Source organism: Microcebus murinus, chromosome 6 (genome assembly GCF_040939455.1).
Source record: "Microcebus murinus isolate Inina chromosome 6, M.murinus_Inina_mat1.0, whole genome shotgun sequence".
In the NCBI taxonomy this organism is placed as follows: domain Eukaryota; kingdom Metazoa; phylum Chordata; class Mammalia; order Primates; family Cheirogaleidae; genus Microcebus; species Microcebus murinus.
Window position 1 is genome coordinate 4,591,159 of NC_134109.1, and position 19,892 is coordinate 4,611,050.

At 45.3% G+C, this 19,892-nt stretch overlaps 1 protein-coding gene across 5 annotated transcripts in view; it reads right to left on the bottom strand.

Moving 5' to 3' along the window:
* The window catches only part of PPP2R5C (protein phosphatase 2 regulatory subunit B'gamma), a 146,162-nt gene extending 126,850 nt beyond the window's left edge, over positions 1-19,312 (bottom strand). For 2 of the 5 annotated variants that reach the window (XM_012746333.2, XM_012746337.3), the window contains exons 1-2: positions 19,132-19,307; positions 18,050-18,115 (exon numbers count right to left, since the gene is read on the bottom strand). In XM_012746333.2, the coding sequence (XP_012601787.1) occupies positions 18,050-18,115; positions 19,132-19,158 (93 nt within the window). In that variant the 5' untranslated portion in view covers positions 19,159-19,307. Of the gene's footprint in view, positions 1-18,049; positions 18,116-19,131 lie in introns of all 5 variants that reach the window. The other 3 variants (XM_076003712.1, XM_012746328.2, XM_012746331.2) reach the window with 3 other exon arrangements.
* Between the last annotated feature and the right edge of the window lie 580 nt (positions 19,313-19,892).

Below are 19,892 nucleotides of genomic sequence, written 5' to 3' on the forward strand. Positions count from 1 at the left end.
GAAAGAGTTTTCTAAGATGACAGACAGCCTGGAACAACAGATGAAACTCTGACTGAAGTGAGGGGCCCAGGTTCCCTTCCCTCCTGCAGTCTGTGGCTTCCTCCTCAACATGTGCTTTGTTGGGCTCTGACCTTGATGTCTGTCATTCTTTCCATCTGATCATGAAAGCATGGGTCTTTCTTTCTTAAAACCCCATCCATAACTTACCTCCTCCACGGAATCCACCCAGGGAAAAACTCTCCTGCTCAGCTTTCTCTTCATGCCCCTAGAAAAACTCTGGTATTTGTTCCATAGTCACAAAGAGCTACTACTAGGAAATGTCTCTGTTTTAAATATTAAATTATATATACATGTGTTCAGCAGATTAAAATTTCTATCTTTTTATATTTCTGTAATGCCAAACCCAGTGCTGCACAACAATGACTTTGATAAATAATTGAGGGATGAACTGTGTATCATACATAACCCAGCTCATAAGACTATGATCTGGTGAACTAACCTGTAAAACAGAATCAAGTCCATAGGTATTCACAGTGCACTGGAGGGAAACATGTCAAGGAAAGGTTTCTACTATCTGAGAAAGTAAGAAGTTGTCCCCAGACCTGCAGTCTTCATGCCACTGGCTCCCGTCCTTGGACCCTGCCATTCTCTCCACCCCCTTTGCCCTACTGGCCTGAGCAAGGCAACGACGTGAATGGATCTTCCTTTTTAAAAGACCAGTGAGGTGCAGCATAGACTGCAGACTAGAGGGGACATTTGAAGGCCCTGTCTGGTAGTCTAAACAAGAGAAGACCATGTGGCTTGGACCAGGACAGCGGCAGGTAAATGCAGAAAGTGGGGCAGAGCAGAGATATTTAGGGGTGAAATCAAGAGCACTGGATGACAGAGTGGAGGTGTGGGGTGGAGAAGAAGAGGGAATTGGTGAGAACTCCCAGACTTCTGGCTACAGCAGACAGGTAGATGGTGGCATGAGTCACTGAGATAGGAAAGAAATATGGTGAGGGAGAAGTTCGGTTTGAATATGCTGAGTCTGAGCCACCTGGATGGCAATTCCAACATGACAAGATGAGGAGTCCAAAACCACCTCTCTCCCAGAAGTGCTTCTATTTTCCTATGACATGAGTCAGCAGCTGAACTTCTTTTTCTGCATCTGCTTTCTTGGTTACTGACTGCGCTACCCTGCCCTGGAGACAGTAAGAATTGTGTGTGGCCCATCCTCCTGTCTGCCCCGCTGTGTCTCAGCGCCTAGGAGGAGTCCTGCCTGCCACCCAGTGGGCGCTTGGGAAATCCATCTGAGCTGGAGATGGGGATTTGGTATCTAAGTGGTTTCTGAAGTCCTGGGACTGAACAGAATGCCTGGCAGAGGAAGCTGAGGAATGAGAGAGGTGAGCCAGAGCAGGAACAGGAGAGGATAGGGCTGAGGAGCAGCAACGCAGCAGCAGCAGCAGCAGCAGCAGCGAAGCAAGGAGGAAGCCATGGGGAGGTGAGAATATCAGGTCCTTCCCAGAAGCAAGGGAAGCAGTTCTTTCAGGAAGGAAGGAAGGAAGGCAACTATGCCACAATGCCACTCAAAGACCAAGAGTCTCTCAGGTCATGGAACAACAAGGAGGTCATGGTGGCTGGTGGGTGAGTCAGTTTTGTGGAGTGGTGTCTGGAGAAGTGATGGGAGCTGAGGATTCAGTAGGAAGACCATCATGACCCCCAACACTTTTGAAAAATTTGGTTGGGAAGAAAAGAGAGTTAGGGTCCCAGGGGAAGGAGCAGGCTCAGAGAAGGGGCTCTGACTGACGATAGAAAGGTTTGGGGACTTCTGGATGCTGGCAGGAGGGACACTGCTGAGAGAAGAGCTGAGCACAGAGCAAGGATCTGATAGGTATGCAGTGACAAAAGAGGAAGAAAAGGATGGGTCTGATGGGAAGAGGACACCTGCTAACCTGATGGCCGCAGTCAAATATATCAAGATGCCAAGCAGGGAAGTGACAGAAGGGCTGAGGCTCGAGGAGAGTGAGAGGATCTGAAGGGGTTGCTGAGCAGAGGGCAAAGAAGGGCACCTGGATATATACACACAGCAGCTGTGGACAGACATGCCTCCTCAGCCCCCAACACCAGTGGCCAATAAGACATGCAGGGTTAGCGCTCCGAGGAGCACTGTCCACACAGATTCCTCCCGGACGCGCAGACCCTGTCTCCCTCCATGCACTCCGCAGAATACTTGTCTAGTGCCCTTCTGAGTCGTGGCTGTCCTCACGGTGCCGGGGAGCAGGCATTCCCTAACTGCATTCCATCCTGCAGGCACCCATACAAAGTCCCAGGATCCTCATCTCACAGACAGGAAACCAGGGTTCAGAGCATGGGCAACAACCTGAGATCATGCAGTAGAGCTGCAGCCAAACTTGCCTTTCTCCTCCCTCAGACCCCACACCCGAGCAATTCCACTCTTCAGTTTCTTTCAAAATTCTTCCCTTCTGCAATTTTATAATGAACAGATCAACCTGTCACCATTTCTGTGACAGAGACTATGTGATACCACGTGCTATACCACCTATGAAGTATTTTTACTTTCAAAAAGTCCAGCCTGAATCTGATCATGCCCTGAGGTCTAACCATCAGTTCATAGGAAATACAAGGGTGAAGGGAACATGTTAAGCCACAGGGACACAATATGCAAAACGCAGAACATCGGGGAGGCGACAGCAGTTTTGTCCATGCAGCAATGCTGACATTTTGGCGCAGGAAATCCTTTGTTGCAGGGGCTGTGCAGTGCCCTGTGGGATGTTCACAGCAACCCTGGCCTCTGCCTACCAGATGTAAACAGACTCCTCCTCCAAGCTATGAGAACCAAAATGTCTCCAAACATGGCCAAATGTCCCGTGGTAGGAAAAATTGCCCTTGATTGACCATCACATCCTTCAAACAAATGTGAACCACTTGATTTCTTTAACAACTAAACTATAAGGAGAAAAAAGAGGAGGAACCTATATAGATGAAGAGAAATTCAGTGTGGTATAACAGATGTTATTATTGGGATATCAGGACTCAGTTCAATTCAGGACCCAAACCAACTAAGAAAGGGAGGAGGCAGCAACAGAGATTTAAAGACTTATTGCTGATGGTAAGGAATTATTATTAATTTTTTTAGGTGTGGCAATAGTGTTTGGTTCTGCCTAAGAGTCCTCATTGAAGGCTACCACATATTTGCAACTTATGAATAAAACATAAGGGCTGAAATTTGCTGCATGATAATCTAGTGTAAGGAGAGGGCCATCTGTGTGGAGGTGAGGGCCAGATAAAACAGGACAGGCCTCATGCTGAGGACTGTCGAAGCTCTGTGGTGGGGGCCTGGGGTTCATCATGCTATTATCTTACCTTCTACTTATGTGAAAATACATAGAATAAAAAAATAATACAAACAAATTTTATTTTTTTCTTTCTTTTTTTATTTTTTATTTTTGGAGACAGAATCTCACTCTGATGCCCAGGCTAGAGTGCCATGGCATCAGCCTAGCTCACAGCAACCTCAAACTCCTGGGCTCAAGTGATCCTGCTGCCTCAGCCTCCCAAGTAGCTGGGACTAAAGGCATGCACCACTATGCCTGGCTAATTTTTTCTATATATTTTTAGTTGGCCAATTAATTTCTTTCTACTTTTAGTAGAGACGGGGTCTCGCTCTTGCTCAGGCTGGTTTCAAACTCCTGACCTTGAGTGATCCTCCCTCCTTGGCCTCCCAGAGTGCTAGAATTACAGGCATGAGCCACTGCGCCCGGCCTAAAATCAAATTTTAAATTCTCTCTGGCTTAACCTCATTACGCTTAGACCAGACAAGCGGAAGACAACTTCCCTGCTCTTTTACCCAATCATATTCTTATACTGTTACCAGATTTACCTTTCTAAACCTGTATCAGACTACTTCCTCACTCAAAAGATTTCAGTGGCTCTCTCCTGCCCATAGGAGAAAGTTCAAACTCCTTTGCATGGTATTCAAGACCAGCCACTGTCTCTCCTAAAGCTACTTTTCCAAGACTAATCTCTCAACACACACTCTTTATTTCAGGAATGCCAGGCTACTCTCCGATTCTCAAATGTTCTTTGACCATGTCCTGTTTCTATGCCTGTCCTTTCAACATGAAATGCCCTTTTCCCTTTCCAAGACACTCCCTACCCCAAGCACAAAGCTTCTGAAGGACATCCCAGCTCAAATGCCACTTGTATTTGTTTTCCTGACTCCCTACTCACGCAGTCAGATGCAGCCATCTCCCTGACATTCTTCTTAAGGTAGTTCCCTTACACTTCTCTCAGGCCTTGAATCACAAGTCTCCTACAAAGAGACGTTAGACTTTTTGGGAGCAAGGACTGTGCTCTTCTCCCCTTTATGTGTAGGCAAAGGCTCAAGGGCTTGCTCACTTTTCTTCATACTGTTGCCTCTCAGCTCCTTAACCCCAGCCTTCACACAACTGCTTCCAACATAAACACAGACTATGTTCCAGCAATAAACTACTTGTCCTCCCAGACAAAACCTATTTTTGTATCTCTTTTAAGATCTTTTCAAAGAGCATTTTTAACAAGATAGAGTGGTACTGGCAGAAGGACAGACGTATAGATCAATGGAGTAGAAATGAGAGCCCAGACCATTCCATGGGAAAAGAACAGTTTCTTCAATAAATGGTGTTAGAACAACTGGATAGTTGTGTGGAAAAGCATGCAGTTGGACCCCTACCTCACACCACATGTAAAAATTAATTTAAAATGGATCAAAGACCTAAATATAAGAGCTAAAACCACAAAACTCTTAGAAGAATACAAAGGTAAATCTTCATGACCTTGGATTTGACACTGGTTTCTTAGATATGGCACCAAAAGTATAAGTAACTAAAAGGAAAATAGATAATCTGATAATCTGGACTTCATAAAAATTAAACACTTTTGTGCATCTAAGGACACTATCAAGAAAGTGAAAAGATAACCTGCAGAATGGAAGAAAATATTGCAAATTATATATCTAATAACTGTCTAGTATCCAGAATAAAAAACTCTAATAATTCAACAACAGAAAGATAACACAATTAAAAATTGGGCAAGGACCTGAACAGACATTTCACCAAAGAAGATATACATATAGCCAACAAACACAAGAAAAGATGCTCAACATCTTTAGCCATTAGGGCAATGCAAATGAAAACTACAATAACGGCCGGGCGCGGTGGCTCATGCTTGTAATCCTAGCACTCTGGGAGGCTGAGGCAGGCGGATTGCTCAAGGTCAGGAGTTCAAAACCAGCCTGAGCGAGACCCTGTCTCTACTATAAAAAAAAATAGAAAGAAATTAATTGGCCAACTAATATATATATATATATATATATATATATATATATATATATATATATATAAAATTAGCCGGGCATGGTGGCACGTGCCTGTATTCCCAGCTACTCGGGAGGCTGAGGCAGCAGGATTGCTTGAGCCCAGGAGTTTGAGGTTGCTGTGAGCTAGGCTGACACCACGGCACTCACTCTAGCCTGGGCAACAAAGTGAGACTCTGTCTCAAAAAAAAAAAAAAAAAAACCTACAATAACTACAATAACATACGACTTCACACTCACTTCCTACGCCTATAATTTTTAAAGATGAAAAGTAACAAGTGTTACATAGAATGTGGAGAAACTAAAACCCTTGTTCATTGGTGGTGAGAATTTAAAATGGGACAGCTAATGTGGAAAGCAGTTTGGTGGTTCCTCAGTAACTTAAACATAAAACTACCCTATGACCTAGCAATCTCACTCCTAGAACTGAAAACAGGTGTTTAAAGAAAAACTGGTACACAAATGTTCATAGCAGCATTATTCACAATAGACAAAATGTGGAAAAAACCCACATTTCAAGTGATGAAACAAAATGTGATATATCCTAACTAGAGAGTACTACTCATCCATAAAAAAGGAATGAAGTACTAACACATGCTATAACACGGACAGACTTTGAAAGTATTATGTTAAACGCAAGAAGCCAGCCACAGAAGGCCACATACTGCATGATATGAAATATCCACGGTAGGCAAACCCATAGAGAGACTAGATTAGTGGCTGCTGGGGGCTGCATGAGGGGACAGTGAAGAGTGACTGCCAATGGGAATGAGGTCTCTCTCTGGGGTAAGGAAAACGCTCTGGAACTACACAGTGGCGATGGCCGCACTGTCCTCTGAGCACCCTCGAGCCTCCTGGCTTCCTGTTACCCACGGCAAGCCCCCCAGGAGCCCAGAAGGGCATGTGCACTTCCAGTGGGTCAACTGCCCTCTGGCACAGAGAAGGCATTAATGTTGGCTGAATATTAAGCGAGAAACAACAGGTGTGCTTCCTTTGGTGTTTACTTCTAGAATAAAAATGGGATATCTCTCTTTAGATTACAAGAAATCTTTGTAAAGAAGTATGATACTGTTTAGCTACCTGACTTGGGTAAAATCCAAAAAAGACTTGATTCTACCTTTTTTGTCACTCTTCTGGAATGGAGGCTACAGGTACTTTTCTTTTTATCTATTCATTCAGTGAGGTGATAGAAGCCCTAGGATTTACTTCAGCCTCTTAATGTTTGGCCTAATGATGGGAAATTATTTATCAAACTCTGTATTATTTGTCAAACTCACATCAAAATATCCCTTTACTGGAAGCCACTGAAAGCCAGTGGTCCCTGAAGACCCTGTGCGTCCCCTACCTGTCTACAAAGTAGCTGCATACTGAGTAGTTGTACAATGAGCAGCTATGTTTTCCAGGCAGAATGTGGGTGGCCCATGATCTGAAATGCTGTTTGAGATGCTTTTTGGCCATTCAAATAGAAGCTACACCAATAAAGTGCAGGCTGTCCCCTCCCCTTCCTTCCCAAGGACTCTTTACTGAAGTGACACAGGGGCCCTGGGTGAAGATGTGTCTGATGGTGTGGGGTTCTGGAATTCTGAAGTCACTGGCTAGGGGTGTATTAAGAGGAGGGAAGGTGAAGCGGCCAGCCTGCATGGCGAGGTGAGGCACTGCCCAGACAGGCCTATGACTCCACTGCTTTGGGGCTCCAGTGCCCAGCCAGATGGGTGAGCCGCTGCCCCCGGCCTGGCCCCCAAGGAGGTGCAGGGCGAAGGGCATTGCTTACCTCAGGGGTACAAGGCCCTCGCCCAAGTCCTCCCAGCAACAGCAGTTGCTAAAGTAGAGGGAACGAGATGGCAGAGGCATCCCTCGTGGTCATGAAAAGTGCCCCTTCCTTTTTCTAACATGAGACACATCAAGCCTTTATGTCCAAGTATCCTCCCTGCTGCTCCTGCCTCACAACCGGCTAGGCAGCCAGGCAACAGCACCCCAATAACTTTGGAGTAAAAAAAAAAATCTGAGCAGCAGATACATGGATGTTTGTTAGTCCCTGTACCTTTAAGTATTTCGTTCAAACAGCAAAACAGGCAACTGGATTTGTGTCAAAGCCTTACTTCTAGATGTTTTCCCATATATGGCATTACTATACTAAACAAGCAGCTCTTTTCTTTCAAACACTGCGATTCTAAAAATTCACAACTAGATGTAAGACATTTACTGTTCAGGTGGGCAGGGCCAAATCACAGTTTTCTCAGTAACTTCTGATGGTGAATGGAGTCAAACACAAAAGACACCCCTTTCATAGAGCATAACTGCTGTTAGTGTCAGATAAGGACCTAAGGACAGAAGATCAGGGTAGCAACATGCCCAGTCTCTTGTCTAAAGTTTCTCTCATTGCTGAATCTGATTTATATTCCACTAGGCCAGAACTGGGAAGCTACACTCCATGGGCTACATCTGGCCTGCTGCCTAATTTTGTAAATAAAGTTTTATTCGAACATGGCCATGCCTATTGTCAACATTTGCTCTCTTGCTACAACAGCAATTGAGTAGCTGCAGCAGAGACCACGGCCCACAAAGCTAAGAATATTTACTATCTGGCCCTTTACAGAAAAAGGTTTGCTAATACCTGTGCTACTCCAACAACTCTTGGCTGAGAGGTGGAAATAAAGGAAGAACAGGAGAGAGTACCCTGAGCAAGGTCAACCATGCACTCATACTTATGGGCACGCCTCCAGAGCCCCCATTACAAGTGATAACAAAAGCCTAGGGAAGTTTTGTCCTCCAATAATAAAAAGATCTGCATAGGCAGTCACCGGTGCCTCTCAGGATAGGAATATTTAACAGATGGAACTTCCACCTGGAAACACAGGGGCTGGGGCTGTGGAGCTGGAGGGAGAAGGCAGTTGATTTGCCAAACAGAATCCCCAGAGGCAATGGACTTGGAGACGCGGGGTGAGGCAGAGGACAGGAGTGAGGTATGGGGCTGAAGAGGAGGAGATTACTTTTTGGTCTGAATGGTAATCTGTTCATAGCCCTCTTTCTTAGAAACCAAACTGTCTAGGAAAAACTAAGGCTGCTAGAAGCCAGCCCCTCAAAGCAAAACTCTCTCATTCTAGCCACTGGGGGTCAAATGCCACAAGAACCAGCTCCCAACTAAGGGCTCCATAGCAGCGATAGGCTGGCAAGTCCACTCAGGCCCAGAGCCCACAGTCGGCTGTGCTGGTGCCCACCTCTGTGTGTGCGAACCAAGAAACCATTCATCCGAGGAAGCAAAGTCTTCCAGCCGACGTCCTTGTTCCACTTTGCCCCGTTCTCCACACAGGAGCTAGCGGTCTTTTTAAATATGTAAGTCAGAGCATCTCACTTATCTGCTTAAAACATCCCCATGGCTTCCCATCACCCTTTATTTTTATAAACCCCAAGCCCTGCTGATGGCTGCTTACAAGACCCTACTTACTCCGCCTTGTTGTGCCCAGCCCCTGACTTCATCCCTCCCACTCTCCCCACCCTTGCTTCTCTTCAGCCAACTGGTGGAGGTGGACACACTAAGCTCATGTCCTCCACGGGGCCTTTGCACTAGCTGCTGCCTCTGGCTGAATGAACGCCACTCCCCAGAGGTTTGCACTGTCGGCTCCTTCTTGACATTCTGGTCTCACCTTTCCCGCCATCTCCTTGGTGAGGCCCTCGCTAACCACCTCAATTAGCCTGCTGGGCTGCAGCAGAGGGGCTTCTGGAGTGTTCCTGCCCCACCAGGGGTATCTGGAATCATGAAGTACAGTTTTGGTTTCACTATGGTGTTGAGAACCCAGGGCCATTGCTCTGCAACGTGTGAGATGCTCTCACAGCCAATGTCACTAGTGCCCCTTACAAAAATGCCTGCATCACAGCACTCCACTTTTGTGCCCTCACTGAAGGCAAACTCTGTGAGTACAGTGCCTCTGCACCCACAATGGCACTTAGCACAGGGCAGGATCTCAGAATGTGCACGCTATATGATCGTAAATGAAGGCATCACCTGGAGGGAAGCCTGTAATGCCAAAGAGAATGGACAAGATAAAGGAGGGAAATGACACTGAGAGAGAAAGATCCCTGCAGGGGGCAGAAAGGGCACCTGACTCCAGAGCTCAGCCTCTGCTGCATAATGCTGCTTTCTGGATCAGATGGTGGGGAGGTTTATAACTAGCACACTGGTGAAGTAGGCCTGAGAATGGAAGGGGGTAGGGGAAAACTCTTGATTTCTGTACTACTTTATTTTTTAACCATGTGTGTTTTCACCCAAAAATAAACAAGTAAAGAGAAAATGTCTAAGAAAACTGGAAGGAAAAAAGGTTGTAACTCCTCTCAGGTCTCTCTTGGCCCCACTCCCATGGGGACTGGAGTTTCCTTCTGTGTGTCAGGTGTAGGCCCCCATGACCCAGGCAGGGAGCAGGGCCTCCTTCCCGTCTTACCACCATACTCCCTTTTCTTCTCACCTTCCTTTGCCTAGTTTTATCTATTTCCTCTTTTGTCAATTTATGTCTTCTTTTCCTTTATATTTAACCTTAAATTTGATTTTTCATATTAAGAAGAGTGATAGCTAACAAAGGAAGCTAAATTAAGTTAGATACACTCACATTAGAACTATTGTGGCAAACACCATTGGGTCTAAGGCAGCTCTGTCCAACAGAACTTTCTATGAAGCTGGAGAAGTTCTACATCTGCTGGCTAAGAGAGTAGCCACCAGCCACATATGGCTCCCGAGCACTTGAAATGTGGCTAGTGCAACCCAGGAATTGAATTTTTTTATATAATTAAATCTGAATTTTAATTAATTTAAAGTTAAAAATAGCCACATGTAGCAAATAGCTAATATCCTGGTCAGGGCAGACCTAACCCATTTAGAGCCTAGGTATTTTGATATTACCCCTGGGCAAAACCAGTACTCGGTCACAGCTAATACCTGTAGGCTGCAGCATGTCTGAAACTAATCTCTTTAGGGCCATGCTAAACTTTATATTAAAAAAAAAAAAAAGATACATAAACTGAAGGAAAATCCAATGTCCTCAATTAAAATCATTTTTTTTTTCTGGAGAGCTTAATTTCTAGGCTTGTTCTCTCACTCCCCCAGGTGGAGAAAATGAAGATGACAATATAGTTTGGCTCAGGGAAGCATTATTTCATTGCATCAGTTGTTCTCAAACCTGTCCCAGAAGCAGGGCACTGGGAAGTCTTTGCTTAACACAACATGCTGATAGGAAAATGCAAGACAATTAGATAGAATGTTGTACCAAACCACATATCATACCTTGACCTTTGGCGGGTACCCACTGTTTAAGGAAGCACTGGAGACCATTTTTATAATTGAAACCTTCCAGATAAATTTTCCCTGTGATTTAGGAAAACATCACCACGATTCATGCTGGTGGCAGACTGACTCACTCAGCTCCGCCACAAATGCAGGTGGAAACCTCTTCACCATCATACTGCAGGGCTACACGTTTGCGTCCACCTTGCAGCTGTGTTAGCATAGAACTGTGAGCTTCTTTCATGAACCTGAAAACTCTAGATTGTGTATGATTCATTTGATGAACTCTTTCTAGAATTGCATACAGAGTAACAAAGCTTTTAATGACAAGGGAGAGGAATGCTGACTGACCTCATCTGCTGGCTCTAACCACAACACATACCCGAGGTCCAATGCACTTTCTGGAACTCCATAATTTAATGGTGTGTGTCTACATAGATGTTTTAAAGCATCTGATTTTCTTACCCAAAGCTCCAGGTGGCTCTTCACATGAAATGGGCCCTCATCCATTCATCAGCTACAGGATTTGACTGAGTGGGGGTCCAAGTTACTCCCAAGTACACCAAATGTCCAGAAGCAACAAGTGCTACACTTCACGAAGAACAGAGACAGCCATTACCTAAGTTCTTAATGGGTTAGGGCTACCTTATTCTTTTATCTCCCCAATCCTCAACAAAGTGTTCGCATTGAACAAGAGGTGTTCAAAACAAAACTATTACCTATATATATCCATATAACTTACAAAACATATTAACAATGTATATGTAACTTATGTTCTACTGAGAAAACATTCTCAAAGTAAATTTAAATTAAGAAATATAGGCCAGGCGCGGTGGCTCACACCTGTATGTAATCCTAGCACTGTGGGAGGCTGAGGCGGGCGGATTGCTCAAGGTCAGGAGTTCGAAACCAGCCTGAGCAAGAGCAAGACCCCGTCTCTACCATAAATAGAAAGAAATTAATTGGCCAACTAATGTATATATAGAAAAAATTAGCCGGGCATGGTGGCGCATGCCTGTAGTCCCAGCTACTCGGGAGGCTGAGGCAGGAGGATTGCTTGAGCCCAGGAGTTGGAGGTTGCTGTGAGCTAGGCTGACGCCACGGCACTCACTCTAGCCTGGGCAACAAAGCGAGACTCTGTCTCAAAAATAAATAAATAAATAAATAAATAAAGCATCAATGATCATAAGGAAACATATAATCTCTGCCATATAATGACGCTTTGGTCAATGATAGTGGTCCCACTGGATTATAATACCATATTTTTACTGTATTTCTTCTATGTTTAGATACACAAATTCTTACCATTGTGCTACAACTACCTACAATATTCAGTACAGTAACATGCTATACAGGTTTGTAGCCTGGGAACAATAGGCTATACCATACAGCCTAGGTGTGTACTAGGCTATATTGTCTAGATTTGTGTGAGTCCATCCCTTGATGTCTGCATAAAGATGACATGGCCTAATGACACAGTTCTCAGAATAGATCCCCGTCATTAAGTGACACATGACTGTATTTAAATGGAAATCTTATTTTGAAATGCTTTAACTAAAATAAGATCTTATGGGACCATACTTTTTACCACTGACCTTTTTTCCAACATCTTATGAGACTATACATTTTCTATGATGTAAAAGTGAACTAAGAGAAAAGAAATACTCTACTTCTTTTTTTGGAGACAGAGTCTTGCTCTGTTGCCCAGGCTAGAGTGTTATGGCACTGGCCTAGCTCATGGCAACCTCAAACTCCTGGCTCAAGTGATCCTCCTGCCTCAGCCTCTTGAGTAGCTGGGACTAGGTGCACATCACCATGCTGGCTAATTTTTCTATTTTTGGTAGAGATGGGGTCTTGCTCTTACTGGTCTCAAACTCCTGACCTCAAGCCATCCTCCCACCTTAGCCTCCCAAAGTGCTAGGATTACAGGTGTGAGCCACTGCACCAGGCTTCTACTTCTTAAAACATTCATGAGACATTAGAAAAAGACCTTAGGTACCATAATATCCTGCTTTAGTATAATGCTATTTGTTTAAAACAAATTGTACTAGATGAAAATTCTGTATTAAAATTTCCTTACAGGATCAAAAAAGTGATAAGGAAATAAGCCACTTAATTTTTTTTTTTGATAATTTACAGTATCAGAAAAATCAGCAACCTAATTCAGTTGAAGCTTTTTTCCTGAGCATTTTTAAAATCCATCAGTCAAATACTTCTAGGCCCTAGGTCTTAATATATATGGCAAGGGCAAAGAAGAATCAAGTTAAACTGCTATCTTCAATGGCTTAATTTAGTTAAGGAGGGAAGTTGCAGGTAAGCAAAGATTGTCTAAGATGGTAAAATGACAATCTGTATAGCAAATAATTGCTACAGTAAATAACTGATATACAAATTTAAAAGATAGAAAAAATACAGTCCAAGATGGTGAGAAAAAGCTTCACTTACATTTCAGAATAGATGAACTTGGGTTCGAGCTAAAAAGATGAAAAGATTCAGATACCCAGCAGAGAATGGGAGTATTATTCTAAAACAGTGGTTCTCAAAGTGTGGTCTAGGGACCCCCAAGTGGGGTCCCTTGGACCCTTTCAGGGGTTCACAAGGTCAAAACTGTTTTCATAACACTACGGTACAATCTGCCCTATTAACCATCATTATATGGAGTTTTTCACAGGCTACTCATGTGAATCAAAACAGCTTTCATGCAGGAGCAGACAGCTAGATAGCCAGCTACCTTCTACAGAGCCAGACAGTAAGATTTGCAAAAATGTAGAGCAATGCCACTCTTCTCAGAAAATTTTTTAAAAATAGTTTTTATACAAATATTATTTATGTTCACAGATAATCAGTGTTATTGGATGAATTAATATTTTAAAGATTTTACTTTTTAAAATGAAAAATATCAGTAGATAGATATAACCCTCCTAAGCAAAAGCTCTTTGGGGTCCTCAATAATTTTGAAGAGTATAAAGGAGTGATTGATCTCCCTTCTGCTTGGGCACTGCCGTTCTAAAGGAAATACCATGCTCAGATGAGTATGTGCCAGGTGTGATTTGCAAGCAAACATACAATTTCTGTGGAGGGGTCTTTTCAGAGCAGTGGCTCAACAGGGGGTGAGTTTGTCCTCCTGGAGACATTAGACAATGTCTGGTGGCATTTTGGTTGTCACAACCGGAGTGTGTGGGGGATACCAAATCTAGTAGGTAAGGCTAAGAATGTTGGTGAACATCCTACAAAGCACAGGATAGTGCTACCACAAAATGTGTGGACCCATATGTCAAGTGCTGAGATGAGATGGGGACCCTTGGTCTAGAGCAGTGGAGGTCACATGGGAGGTACTTGGGGTCTACCAATTGTGCAGCTTGTAACCTGGGACAGAGTGGGGGCTAGAGATAGGGCAGCTTCAGGAAGAACCACTTCGTCCTCATGCCTCAAGGACAGTAAAGCTCAGGGAAGCCTCCTAACCACGCCAAAGCTCTGCGATCTGCAGCTAAGAGTCCTCTCTGCAGCGCATCCATCTTCCCTATGCACCTGGGCCCTCAGCAAAGACTATGGGGCAGCTCGGAGAAAAGTAAACCAAGACATGGCAATTAAAAGCAAGGAATTCCATATCTACATAATAATTACATAAAATTTCAAAAAAGATTTTTGAAGCACTTCTCTTGGTCATCTTTGGTCCTTGCTGAAGTTCAGTTTAGGGTTGTATGGAAAATAGTTGGGACAAGAATGATGGAAAGTGAGGCAAGCCTGGGGCTCAGAAGTAAGCTTACAGACAGTGGCTTTTGGTCTTCTGTGGGAACAGAGTCAGGGACTCTCCTCCAAGGAGATGCAGCCTAACAAAGCATCTTTCACTGTCCTCCTCCAACTCACTCAGGTTAAAACTCCTGCTGCAGAGACGGTGAACAGAAAGTCAAATACTATTTTCTGAAAGGATATTTCTCATAAAAATGTTATTTATGTTGACATTTAATGGGTATGTTATTATTAGATAAGTATTTTTAAAATTTTAGTTTTAATTTCTAAAAACTTGCTCTTCGATCTAGCACCTGTGTGACTGGAGGCAAGTCCCAGTGTCCCCAGCTCTAGAACACCAGGGGGTGGTGGCAGTGGAACGCAAAGGACAGATTAGAAAAAAGAAGTTATTACTAAAGGTGGAAGGTGTCAAAATAAGCTAACAAGTCGGAGAGAGGATTGTTCAGCTTTCTTTTCAGCAATAGATATTATGTAAGAGTTGCTGTAGAGACTTTCAAACAAAACTAAGCTGAAGCAGGATATGTAAAACACATGACCATGAGAACAATACTCAAACAACCTTTAATGTGCTTAAAACAAATCACTTTACAAAAAGCATTAACACTTTTAAAAATGTAACTTTGGACACAGTACACAAACATAAAAGAAACATCACCATCCTATGATCTGATCCTACAAAATGGACTTCAGGAATCTCCAAGCAATTTATTAAGATTCTAAATATTCATAAAATGTGCCTACTTATGTTTTCACAGATTTGAATGCTACACTGAAAAGAGATGCTGAGTTCTGTCAATAGTCACAGAATTTTCCAATTTCAAGTGACCCAAGAGCCCATTTGTAGCCTCATTCTTTAAAAATGTGCTATGAAATAAACCAGCAGTAAGTACTGGGCAGAAAAACTTTTATTTGCAGGACACATGTGCATAAGCAATAAGTCAAACTTAAACATTCTATTTGAAAGAGAATAAGACAAAAATGTACCAATACATGTCTTTCAAGTAGAAATTTCTAGAATAAGGCAAAAGGTGCACAGCAGCAGTTATGACTTTTAACAATATTCTGTTACACTGAAAGATATCCTGTCATACATCTTGCAAGGAAAATTTCTTTCAAGAAGTGTCAAGCCTAATCTGTCCTATACACTTAAAAATGGCCAAATCTTAAACTCATCAAGTCATTTTACAAATGAGGAAACAGGATCACACAAGTTAGGTGACATCCTTTATGGCAAAGCAAGGATCACCATTTTTGTTTCCTAACCTTCAGGCTGAAATATTCTCTGCCCTGTCCTTTGCTCCAGGACTTCATCTTCCTTACTAAAAAACCACGCCACCAAATGTTCCCTTGTTCTAACCAAAAAGTGCTGTGCAAGATAAGCCGGGTGTTGCTGTTTCCTATGAGGCTGGATGATAGCCAGCCAGGATTTTATTACGAAGACCTTTCACATACTTGAGGTAGTACATTAAGTCAACCAGGCCAACTTCTTAAAGGTTTCTCTGTTGGGATTATTTCAAACTACTGGCTACTCTGCCCTGGATGGGTACCTGCCCTGTACATCTGTCAAGGCTGTGAAGCCCCAGGCGTGGTAACTGTTCCAACAGAGGTGAGTTCACAGGGTAACGTGAGCAACTGCTGGTTGTGAAGGTGATATGACGTTAGAAAGGCTTGAAAGCAACATGGTAATATCAAATCCATTTAAACCATTCAGGTTAAAATATTCAAGTTAAGAGTAACAGAGAGGAAAAGGAAAAAGTGTGCAATAATGGTTTAATTCACCTGTGTGAGTCAATCATATTTGGTAAGTGGGTGGATCTAGAAGCTGAACAAGCAAGCTGAAGACTGAGGGGAGAAAAACAACAATAAAAAACGTTAAGGGTCAACTCAAAATTCAGACAAACAGAAATGCCTCAATTTGTACTCCTGAAAAGTAATTTACACAGTGATCTGCCAAATGTCATGATTAATATGCCAAGTTGCCTCTGGTATCCTTATGAGGAAGCGGTATTTTTCAGTGGGAATTTCAAGCTCTGTGACTCCAGCTCTTAGACAGTAGCACTAGAAAAAATACAAAAAGACAAGTGGGGCATCACACTCAAGACACTGCAGGCCACACCACAAGAGTCTTATGCAACTGGCAGTCTAGGAACCCAAGCCACCATACAAACACAAATGTTATATAGTAGTGGTTTTGGTATCTTTGAATTACTGATAAGATTTTTCTGATTTAAACATTATCTGTCTACATAGCCAGGTTCTTTCCACTAAAAGAGGAATAAATGACACATGCACATTGGTATTCCATTGTGACCCTAACGGTAAGAGGATATAAGTATGTTAGCAAGAAAGCTTTAGAGAGAAGAAGTCTTAGCAGTTTTAATGAAAGATCAACAAACTCCAAAAAGCATACAGCATACACCCCTGCAGAGCAACTATTCATAAATTTCGTCTCCATCTAAATAAAAGATGACATAAAAGCAAGTTAAATCCAATGCCATAGTAAAACTTGGTTGTCTGCTATAAAGAAAGAGTAGAAAGAGACTAGCACAAATGATCCTAACTACTGACATTTAAGGAACCTTTTGCATTTCTGCTTCTTGCTCTGGGGAGGGCAACAGATTTGCTGGAATAAACCACCTGCTGAAGAAGAGGGAGGCTTAGAATACACCAAATGACAGGAAAAAGATAACCTGGGGCTAGAAAAAAAAGTCTACTGCAGGTAATCACCACTTAACTGTTTCCCAGACAGAATTTAACTCATACTAATTTGGCCTACAGGAAGGAGTCTGACACAAATTAATGTCATTTGTGGTAAGACTGGGACCTCAGTGCTCCAGCTTTGGAGACCTAACACCTCCCTTAAGCTCTCTGCTACCCACGGATTCAAAAGGACCTTTTAGCTCTGCCATACAGCTCCTGGACCCTGAGCCCTAAGTACTCTAGTTCAATGACAATTAGTCACAAGGAAGCAAAGGAAAGTGGTGCCTCCACAAATCCTCTGAAGGCACAACTGTGTCAAGGAACAACTTCAACTTCATCGAGGAGAGGCAATCGTTACTAAGCATTCCAGTTGTTCCTTAAAGGAACTCAAAGTCAAGAATCAAAAAAAAAAATTCACAGGTGGTCAATGCAGAGAGAGAGAATGTGAAAGATGATAGAAGACTGTACAAAAATACCATAACTAGCTAGGCAAAAAAATACCAACATTATTGGGCAGAGTCCAAGGAACCAGACATCAACAGAAACAGGGAGCTAATCCAGGACACCAGCAGCCGAGGTGGCATGAAGGAGAACAGGGTGAGGGAAGAAAGAGAACCAACCACCTGGCAGCGTGCAAAAGAAGCGGGGGAGGATCCTAAAGCAAAAGCAACACAAGGAACTCCAGTGAGAGACCCAACAAGACCAGTTATATGCAGGTTTGAAGTGTGGGGAATAAATTTTAAAATACCAGCTCCACAGACAAGCACAATTTTCATTAAATCATTAACATTTTCCTAAAGCAGAATAGTAAATACCTAAATAACTAAAATGGAGGGTTATGAAAGATCCCACAAAAAAATCTCAAATAGAGAAAACATTTTAGAGGACCCTGGGTTTTATCATCCTCAGTGTTTCTAACCTAATTTAAAAGGTGTTCATGAAAAACAAAGTGAATATTTGAGGACAGTTACCTCTGGTTCTCCTGTGTCTTGTCCTTCTTTTGAACTTTTCCCACTTTTCCCTGCTTTTGGTGTTTCCTGGGAAACATCAAGCAAAATCAATTAGTCTTCTCCATTTTTAGAGTGCTAAACATCAGATAAACCAAATGCAGTTGTAAATTGTTTATACAATTTAAGTAGAGTTTCTGATAGCTTCAATCCACATCATCAAGAAATTCTATATCATACTGTTCAGAGATACAGTATTGCAATGCTCCCCCCTCCACAATTCAGCTTCTCCTCGTTTTCTTCCTCTGTATTTGGGGTTGAAAACTTTAAGCAGAAACTGATAAACCCAATTTTACATAGTGCTCTCGGCATTTGGAAAGAGCCACATCGCATCCTTTTCTTCCCTTCCACCCTTAACCCTGTGAGTGAGGATTTCTGGGGTGATACTGAAGCTGTAACAGAGCTCCACCTGAAGCAAAAGCATACCCGCCCCCCGCCCCCCAATGCGAACGCAGCACACTCGCACACAGCCATCACCACCGCCGCCACCCTGGATAATAACAGTATTTTGGAGCCCCGGAGCGTCCCTCTGGAGCAGCATAACATTTTTTATGAGCATTAAGCGGGGTCCCCTCCCGCCGCCTTTCTCCCCGTCCAGGTCCCTCCCCAGGCATCTGCAGCACCCCCGAAGCCCCTTCCCAGGCGACTGCGAGGCTGGGTCGGCCACCCCGGGGCCGCACCTGCCCCCTCAGGCCCGCCGCGCGCGCTGTCCGGGGGCGGCCGCCCACGCCCCCCACCCCGGCCGCGCCTCCCTCCACGCCCGGCCCGCCCGCCCGCCCGGCAGGTCCCCGCGGCCCCGGCCTGCGCCCCCGCAGCTCCCGCACCATCCCGCCGCTCCCCGCCCCCACCGGCCGTGAGGGAGACAGAAGCCCGGGGCGCTCGGTGTGGCCCGGCCGCCCTCGGGGGCCGGAGCCCGCGGCGTCGGGGCGGCAGAGTGAGGGCCCGGCCGGGACGCCGGCGCCCCGCCGCGCCCCTCCTCCGGCAGTCCTCCCGGCCGCCCGCTCCCCCGCCCCCGGCCGTCCCGCGGCCCGGGCCCCCGGACTCACTTTCTCCTTCTTGTTTTTATTCGGCATGGCTGGTGCCGGCCGCCGCCGCCCCTGTCGCCGCCGGCCGCCCGCAGCAGCAGCACCCCCGCCCCGGCCGTCGCGCCCCCCCGGCCACCGCTGTCGCTCCCGCCGCCGCCGCCGCCGCCCGGGGACTGAGTCGTTCGCTCGCTCTCGCTTCCCCTTTTCCAGGCTCCCACAGGCTGCGGCAGCCGCGGCGGCAGCGGCGGCGGCTGCAGCGGCGGCGGCGGCGTCTCTGCGCCCCTCCCCCGGCCCGCCCCGGCCCGCCCCTCCCCCAGCCCACCGCCCCGCCCCCGGCCCGCCTCCCGCCGCTCGCCCCGCCCCCGTGCCCGGCCCCGCCCTGCCGCCCTCAACAGCGCCCTGCCATTGGCCGACGTGCCGTCACGTGCCCCAACGCTCTCCCGCCCTCCCGCCCCCTCCGCGCGGTCTGTTCACACACACTGGCCGCCGCCGCTGCCTTCCGGCTCGCGTCAGTCTCGCCGGGCCGCGGGCTGAGGGCGGTGGGATGGCCCGTGTGAGCCAAGCCGAGGCTGGGGAGGAGGGTGCGTGGCTGCACCTGCGGCGACCGGGCTGTGGCCCGCTGTGGAGGTGCGCGACAGAAAGAGCAGGAGACTAGGGAAACGTAGAAAATGCATATTGGCAATCTGTGGCAACAACTTCTGTAGCCGGCGGGGCGCGAATGGCAGCCTCCCTGCCTCGCCGCTGCCTCTGCCGCCAAAGTCGACGGCGACCGAGGAGGCTCG